The 9658-nt window shown below is 41.4% G+C and overlaps 1 protein-coding gene across 1 annotated transcript in view; it reads left to right on the forward strand.

Moving 5' to 3' along the window:
• Nucleotides 1-9360, forward strand: part of OTX1 (orthodenticle homeobox 1) — a 10087-nt gene extending 727 nt beyond the window's left edge. Inside the window, exons 2-4 of the mRNA XM_088477495.1 lie at nucleotides 1095-1318; nucleotides 3153-3304; nucleotides 7380-9360. Coding sequence (XP_088333621.1) covers nucleotides 1222-1318; nucleotides 3153-3304; nucleotides 7380-8156 — 1026 coding nt within the window. The 5' untranslated portion in view covers nucleotides 1095-1221 and the 3' untranslated portion in view covers nucleotides 8157-9360. The remainder of the gene's footprint in view (nucleotides 1-1094; nucleotides 1319-3152; nucleotides 3305-7379) is intronic.
• Nucleotides 9361-9658: the final 298 nt, after the last annotated feature.

The following is a 9658-nucleotide window of genomic DNA, read 5'->3' on the forward strand; positions in this document are numbered from 1 at the left end:
TGGGGATAGTTAATATAGTTTTTATTGTAATACTTAAATAATTAGCTCGTTCATAAACATATTTGAGTGTAGATGTATACAACACTAATGTATATATGTGTGTGTGTATATGTATGTATATATATATATATATATATATATATATATATATATATATTTACAGTATATTCACACTTCACAATAAATATATGCTGTGCACTTCTACATGTTGGTTGCCATTGTATGGTTTATAATCCACCTGGCTAGAATGAGTTATGTAAATTGGGTATTTGTGTGGGATCTCCATTAATTAGTGCTGACTGGAGGGGGGTGATAGTAGATACGTATTCTTGGGCAGGAAAAAAAATACATTAGCCTATCAATGGGGGCCATCTGCAAACTGTTTACGTTTAAAATAAATTACAGCTCCTAAATCTCATGAATTTGTGCATATGCAAAGTGAGGGGCTTGTTGTCACAGCCAGGATCAAGGTGTTCAAATATAATGTTACCCGTTTTGTTGATTTGCTGCAGGGGAGTGAAAATGATAAACACACATCCAGGAGATGGGCCGCAGTAGCTGTCATCCGCTTTAATTACATTAAACTTTCCAGCAACACGGGGACCAAGCTTAGGAGCAAACATCTCTTCGGATCTGACACATTATTTATAAATTCTCCCAATATGGGGGAAGCTCTACACTTTAGATATAGTTTTTCCAACCTGTGAACCTGATCACAGGAACTCTCCCTGCTGATAGGAAAAGTTTTCATTCTTTGAAAAAAAAAAAAAAAAATATATATATATATATATATATATATATATATATATATATATATATTAGTGTGTGTGTTATATTACTTTTATATAATAAATGGGAAATAAAATTAACCCGCATTATTGGTTCAATTTATTCTGCAATTTAAATTTCGCATACATGAGCGGGTCAGTGTACAACCTCCACCAGGTTTGGGCAGCTATACCTGCTTTATCTGTGCCCATGGTTTAGCTGCAGACTAAAGAGGACATATATCTAATGCCGGTGGACAGAGGGTGCAGATCAGGGTGTTTTTATTGTATTTATTTCTAACTAACCCGTGATTATTTTTGTCTCAGTGGTTTGAGAGATCTGACCTAAGTGGAAAGTGAGAAAGTTAAAATCGAAGAAGAGAATTTGTCTCTACAAGCCGGGAAATAAGTGACATTTGTGGATAATATCGGGGACCTCTGCCTAGCTGTTAGCATGATGTCATACCTCAAACAGCCCCCCTATGGCATGAATGGTTTGGGGCTTACGGGTCCCGCAATGGATTTGCTACATCCCTCTGTGGGTTACCCAGGTAAGATCCTTCTAAATTTATACAATAACCCAGACGCCGTATATTCCCTCTATACCACGTTATTTGTATCACACACACCAGTACTGTCATGAAGTTATTTAACCTAATTTAATCTAATTTCTAGATATCAAAACATCGAAACATATTGTACATCTAAGAAGAATATACTGTATAATACACATGACCCTTTCCTGGCTATAACTACTTTACTAATTCCCCCTTTGCTAGTTGTTGGCCATTTTACACATTTAAAAGTGACACGTTTACCTAAATATATTGAGAAATATAGAATTGGGATTAACATGTAAAATTTGTTTAAAAAAATAGTTCATAATATTTAAAAAAAAAATCAACTCTGGTAAAACTGTATTATTATTATATATTGCAAATGTTTTACATAATCTACATAAATGAGTTATTTTTACAATTTGTGCTCTAAAAGGAAGATCTAAAAAAGTTTATCTTGTTTGTGGGAACAAAGTGTATAAAAGCAGGACTCCATTTTAGGGACGATATATTTGTACTTCTTACCTGTGGAAACTATAGAGGCCTAGTTTACTATCAAAACCATGGGTGTATATTCCGTTAATAACACACTTATGCAGCAACAATAACTAGTTTACTCACAGGATCCGATTATTCGTTTATTTATTTATTTTTAAATTCTCTGCAAAGTTCCCAAATTATTACAGAGAGGAAATAATAGATAAACAGCAGCCCCGAGCGCAGGAAGTGCGGATATATAAAGTTTTATTTGCAGTAGTTGACTTGAGAACTGTCTTGTAGATGTAGCATTGTGGTAATGAAATATGAATCTAACACCTGAATGGTATTAGATGTTCCGTGTCAAGAATACTAATGAATACAAGTTCTTGCTTGCAATCTGCCGCCTCGCCTGTGTAGACTTTATAGTAATCGGGGTATATTAGAGTAATTGGAAATTAATGTCTACTTATCGGTTAATTAATAGAGCGGCAAAAAATGTTGGGATCATAAATAGGGTATTTTTGTTGAGGTTATACTGTCACCTTGTTACACCGGGGTCACTATTAATTGTGGCCATGTGCCCATAATGCAAATATTACTTATATTATTATTATATTACTTATATAAAATCGCAGCTTCATTCCAGGTGTGTATAGGACATGTCAGGGGCACTGTACTGCCAGTGTGTGGGATAAGGCCTGATCTATAGTAATAACATTTCTGTGTGTGTGTGTGTTTAATATTCTCATGATTCATTCATTTATTTTTATTTGATAATGGATATGTAATATACGTTTATTAGGAACGAAAGATTCGTCTATCTCCAAATTACACCAAACCCCATGTAATAATGATAATAATCAACTGTAATAATTCCTAAAATTTTGATCTGTTAATATAACAGTGTACCCATGTAAAATACATTGATGCGTAGTAATTACATATACAATCATTGTATACATATGTAGAATTACGTATTACCCCTGATCGCACTTCGTACTAGCATTTTAATTAACAGCGGATGATGAGATGGGACCAATGTAAGTTTGTGATGTACATCAGCTCAGGGGTCCTATTTGTTAGATCCATCCTACTGTTACTTTTGTGTCATTCCTGCTCTTGTCTACATTTATTTGCTACAAAGTTGCAAACATGAAGATTATGGTGATGCTGTTGATATAGATACTCCGGCACCTCTATCTGCGCCATTATGACCAGTCCTGTACCCCCCCCCCCCCCCTCCCTGTCTATAGCCACATATAACACAAGACCCCCAGCAGCTCATATACATGGGCATGGGAGTACCGCCGTGTGTACACGGTATAATGACGCTCTCCTCTCTCCCCAGCCACCCCGCGGAAGCAGCGCAGGGAGCGCACCACCTTCACCCGCTCCCAGCTGGACATCCTGGAAGCGCTGTTTGCCAAGACCCGGTACCCGGACATCTTCATGCGGGAGGAGGTGGCGCTGAAGATCAACCTGCCCGAGTCACGCGTTCAGGTCTGTAGAGCCGCATAATAACTCATAAATAAATATATAATAACTCATAAATAAATATATAAACAAATACATTTTAAAAGTAAATAAAATAAAGATAGGTTTCTGCTGGAGAGGAGGCGGCACTGATAGTCTTATAAATGCAAAAGCCACTGCAGAGTCACTACAACGTTTCAGATTAATCTTTCCTCAGGAAAAGATTATTAATATGTGAAACGCTAAGAGTTTGTTTATGTTTTTGAACACCAGGGCAATTACTGATTACACCAACTGGTGCAAGATTCTGTGTGTGTGTGTTTTATATTTTTTAATTATAGTGTATGTGTGTGTCTTTGCTATATATTTTAAATATATAATGTGTGTTTTTTATATTTTTTTAAATATACAATGTATGTGTGCATGTGTATATATGATATATATATATATATATATATAAAATTAATTAATTAGTGACAACTTCACTTTTATATATGGTTATATGTTCTCTAAAATACTGACCTGATCCTTCCTATTCCTCCTCTCTCCTGTTCTGTACTTACCTGCTGAATAAATAGAATACCAGTGTAACCAGTAATGGTCAGTGGTACCAAGGCCAGGAGTGCCCAGTATAACTCCCTTTCTGATAATGAATTTCTGAATTCATGGTATTGAGAAGCCCCTATAGCACTAGTGACCCACACAATTGCCACAAAGTGATGTTAGAGGCTGGAGGCGGTTGGTTATAATTTATATTTTCTATGTTAAAAAAAAATAAACTCTCAGTCAGTGGACAGAATGTTATCTTCTCTTGGGCCACACTAATAGTTCAATGTCAAATGGAAGCAGATTTTACACATACTTTGGATATAAGGTTAGCAGCCATCCTGTCTGTGCTGAGTGATCTGTCTGGGAGCTTGGTTTCTGTAGGTGTGGTGAGCACTGACTACAGAAAGTCTGAGGGACACTCTGCTGTCTGGGTGTGTAGTCATTGTACAGTGTAGTGATCATGGTGGGGGGACAATGTAGTGTGGGTGTGTAGCCATTATCCAGTGTAGTGATCACTGGGTAGGACACTGGGTAGTGTGGGTGTGTAGCCCTTGTACAGTGTAGTAATCACTGGGTAGTGTGGGTGTGTAGCGTAGTGATCAGATCACTGTGTGGGACACTGGGTAGTGTGGGTGTGTAACCATTATACAGTGTAGTGATCACTGTGTGGGACACTGGGTAGTGTGGGTGTGTAGCCATTATACAGTGTAGTGATCACTGTGTGGGACACTGGGTAGTGTGGGTGTGTAGCCATTATACAGTGTAGTGATCACTGTGTGGGACACTGGGTAGTGTGGGTGTGTAGCCATTATACAGTGTAGTGATCACTGTGTGGGACACTGGGTAGTGTGGGTGTGTAGCCATTATACAGTGTAGTGATCACTGGGTAGGACACTGGGTAGTGTGGGTGTGTAGCCCTTATACAGTGTAGTGATCACTGGATAGTGTGGGTGTGTAGCGTAGTGATCAGATCACTGTGTGGGACACTGGGTAGTGTGGGTGTGTAGCCATTATACAGTGTAGTGATCACTCTATAGGACACTGGGTAGTGTGGGTGTGTAGCCATTATACAGTGTAGTGATCACTGTGTGGGACACTGGGTAGTGTGGGTGTGTAGCCATTATACAGTGTAGTGATCACTCTATAGGACACTGGGTAGTGTGGGTGTGTAGCCATTATAAAGTGTAGTGATCACTGTGGGCCACTGAAGGTCACATAGAACAGAGCTGTCACTGTGTAGTATGTGTGTGTAGTCACTGGACAGTGAAGGATCACTCTGTGGGACACTGTAGCATGGTTGTGTAGCCATTGTGCAGTGTAGTGATCATTGTGTTGGACTCTGTAGTTTGGGTGCATAGTCATTGTACAGTGCTGTAATCACTGTGTGGACCACTGTGTAGTGTGGTTGTGTAGCCATTGTACAGCGTAATGATCATTGTGTTTGGACTCTGTAGTTTGGGTGTGTAGTCATTGTACAGTGCTGAAATCACTGTGTGGGCCACTGCAGGTCACACAGAACAGAGCTGTCACAGTTTGTGAGTGTGTAGCCATTGCACAGTGTAGTGACCACTGTGCGGGACACTGCATGACACACAGAACAGATCTGCCGCTGTGGAGTGTGGATGTATAGCCATTGTACAGTACTGTGTGTGGCACAGTGCAGGTCACACAGAATAGACCTGCCACTATGTAGTGTGTGGGTGTAGCCATTGTACAGTGATCAATGTGTGGGACACTGTAGTGTCGGTGTGTAGCCATTGCACAATGTGGTGATCACTATGTGGGACATTGCAGCTCACTCAGTACTGACCTGTCGCAGTGTAGGCTGGGCTTGAAGTCATTGTATATTTGCAGTGATCATTGTTTGTGTGGGACCTGGGTGTCACGTGTGGTGATTGCTCATGCGGCCCCTACAAAAGAATGCAGATTACCTGCTCTGTGCCCACCTAGTATATATCATGTTGGTGATATGATAATGAATTTGGATAATGAATACTAGAAGAAAACAGGAGCCTACGAGGAAAGGGCACTCATTAAACAACCTCTCCTCAGTGCCTGTAGCTATCATGCCGGGAGTCGGCTCCCTAATATATGGGATACATATAAAAGTTAGGAGAGAGCTCTAGTAACAGGATACATGGGGGAGTAATGACGCAGTGTTACCGGTGGGGTCCAGCACTCTGATCACTGGACAGAAACTTTCCTGGTCTGGGGATTGTACTGTGTTCTATTCAGTTCTTCGGGTGTAAATGTTTTAGTTTCGGGGTAGTTTGTTTGGTGAAACCATGATGCCTGTGATAAGTTTGATACTCGCCTGGTGTGTGTGTGTATATATGTGTGTGTATATATGTGTGTATATATATATATATATATATATATATATATAGTGTGTGTGTATATGTATGTGTGTATGTGTATATATATATATATATATGATATTAGTGGCTGGTGCTGGCGGGCGTATAACGTATGTAAAATATATGATGGTGAATTTATATAACGTGTGTGCAATTACAGTATGTTCTACAATTATGGGAACAGGTAACTTTTTCTCATCGGTAATAATTTGGTTACACATTGAAGTTATCTTGCACATTTAAAAGATATTTGTGTACTCTCTATAAGCCAATCTATTCCTTCCTGCTAATGACTGCAATTATACATTCTCTTTATAATGAATGTTATAACTCTTTCTATTAATGTGCATTTATTATAATCACAAGAGCAACAGTTCTCCCTCTAATTTGTATTATATCTCTCAAGTAAAAGGTGATTTTTCTTCGCTATATTGGTGTGTATGTGTGTGTATTATTGTTGTTCTGGTTTTAGAATGGTTATCCCCCCCCCCCCCCTAAAAGTTTTATACGATAAATTTATGATTGTAGTGGATGCACTGTTCCCGTATACCGCGTCCTGCGTTACATATGATATGTATGTATTTTATATGAGTAATGATTGCACTGTCCCTTCCTTATATATAGTATGTATTAGTAGTGATATCTCTGTTCCTCTCCCCGCCCCCCACTATACAGTGTTCTGCGTTATGTCAAATGTGATAAGCTATTACATTTGATATATTATATATGACTAGCGATGGTTGTAGTGATATCTGTCCTCCCACCCCTATGCAGTATTGTATGTATGTATGTATCTATGTATGCATTTATTATGAGTTGAGTCGTGATCTGTTCACCTCCCACTCCTATACAGTTTTCTGATTTTATATATATGTGTGTATATATATATATATATATATATATATATATATATATATAAAATTAGTGATGGTTGTAGTGACGTTTCTGTTCCCCCTATACAGTGTTCTGCGTTATTGCATATGATATACATATATAATGAGTAGTGATGGTTGTAGTGATTTCCCTGTTCCCCCCCCTATACTGTGTTCTGCGTTATTGCATATGATGTACATATATAATGAGTAGAGATGGTTGTAGTGATATCCCTGTTCCCCCCTATACAGTGTTCTGCGTTATTACATATGATATATATATATTATATGAAGGTTGTAGTGATCTCTCTCTGTTCGCTCCAGGTCTGGTTTAAGAACCGTCGGGCTAAGTGCCGGCAGCAGCAACAACAGCAGCAGCAGAGCGGCGGCGCCGGGGGGAAGAGCCGGCCGGCTAAGAAGAAGTGCAGCCCGCCCCGGGAGAGCTCAGGCTCGGAGAGCAGCGGCCAGTTCACCCCGCCTGCAGCGGTGTCCAGCTCCGGCTCCTCCTCCTCCTCTTCTTCCAGCTCCAGCTCCAACACCTCCGGGAACCCCGGCCTGGGAGCAGCCGCAGCGCTGACTGGCAGCGCCCCCTCCGCCTCCTCCATCTGGAGCCCGGCCTCCATCTCTCCGGGCACCGCCCCGGCCTCTGGCGGCGACCCCCTGGGCCCTGGCAGCGCCTCCTGCATGCAGCGCTCCGGCTCCTCGTCTGCAGCCGCCTCCTATCCCATGTCCTACGGCCAGGCCGCCGGCTACAGCCAGGGCTACCCGGCCCCATCCTCCTCTTACTTCGGGGGAGTGGACTGTGGCTCCTACCTGGCCCCCATGCACTCCCACCACCACCCCCACCAGCTTAGCCCCATGGCCCCCTCCTCCATGTCCAGCCACCACCACCACCATCACCACCACCTGAGCCAAAGCTCCAGCCACCACCATCACCACCACCACCAGGGCTACGCCGGCACAGCGCTGCCCTTCAACTCCTCCGACTGCCTGGACTACAAGGACCAGGCCGCTGCTGCCTCCTCCTGGAAGCTCAACTTCAACTCGTCTGACTGTCTGGACTACAAGGATCAGGCGTCCTGGAGGTTCCAGGTGCTGTGAGCCCGGGCACCGGCAGCTGTGCACTGGGGGTACCGGGGAAGGACAGGGCAGGGCGGCTCCCAGTAACTTGTGCCTGGACCTCACACACTGCTCTCCTCAGCCATGTCCTTTATTTATTGCTCACCTGGACCTGGGATCTGGACTGCACCCTCGGGCCCTTCCAATGAGATGCTCTATGAATGGTGTTATAACCCAAAGCTCCTTCCTAAGTGTATATAAATGGGGAGACATCCCCCCTCCCCCCTCTATTGTCAATCTGTACAGATATGTGCTTTTTTTTTTTTTTCTCTTCCAAACTATATGATATAGGACTTTTAGCCTCTTGCTGCATGAAGCAGCTGGAATATGTACATATTAGGTCCGTTTTTAGGACCCATTTAATTTTTAGTTAATTATAATTGTTTTGAGTTTAATATTTCCTAACACAACCCCCCACCACCATCACCCCCCTTTTCAGATAAACCAAATTATTGGCTTGATATTTGGGGGTTTATGGATATATTCACCCCACACTCTTCCACAGATACCTGCTACAGGAGGATCTACAGTAGAGACTCCCAAAATAATAATAAAATAATTAGAATGATAATAATAATGTATATTTTATTTATCACACTGTCTTATTAGCCTACTTTACTCTCAGATTTGGCAACTGATTGTAGTGGGTGCTTCTTTGTCACTCGCAATAAAATACCACTAGATTGTAGTTTTCCCCAAGACAGTCTGGGTCAGTAATCTGCCTTTCAATTCATTGGAACCTATTGTGGTCACTGAGGCATGAGGCTAATTATGCCTTGCTGATGTCACTGGGGCATGAAGCAGCTTGTGCCTCACTGATGTCACCAGTTCCAGGTGAGTTGTTGGGCTACCCCCTCACGAATATTGTCCCATCTCTTGGTTGCCCCCATTGTGTGTCGGTGACCGCATATGAGTCCAAGGCAGACGATCAGCCTGTTCTGTGTGTATCGCGCATTGTATGTAGTGTCGAAACCCATTTATGTGATGTCACGATATGAGCTGAGAGGGATCCTTTCCTCGTCTCCACCCAGCACTTGCATTTGTGTCACAGAAGATTCGGATCCGTTTGTCCCTGTGTAGGTGGAAATGAAAAAAACAAATGTTTGTAAATTTGATAACATGGTATTTCACAGTCACTCCCAGTGTAAGGGAACCGCATACCCCCTCTTCCCATAATAAAAATCAAACTAATGGATCTATGCAGTCTGTGTCCTTTTCTAATTGTTGTACCATGTGGATCACTAGTATCAATGTTACTTACATTCCTAAAATTCTATACTGATGACCTGTGTCACCCCTTACAGATTCAGTAGGAACAACTTCTGTATTACAGGAATAATATCAATAATTCATAATATGGAGTATAATAGAAGACACATTTTGGCTTTCTATAAGACCCGTATAAAAGCATTAGGCGTGTGTGTGTGTGTGTGTGTGTGTGTGTGTGTGTGTGTGGTAATATATGCGTTATTATCCAAAACACA

This window comes from Taudactylus pleione, unplaced genomic scaffold, assembly GCF_031769625.1.
Source record: "Taudactylus pleione unplaced genomic scaffold, aTauple2 ptg000201l, whole genome shotgun sequence".
Taxonomy (NCBI): Eukaryota; Metazoa; Chordata; class Amphibia; order Anura; family Myobatrachidae; genus Taudactylus; species Taudactylus pleione.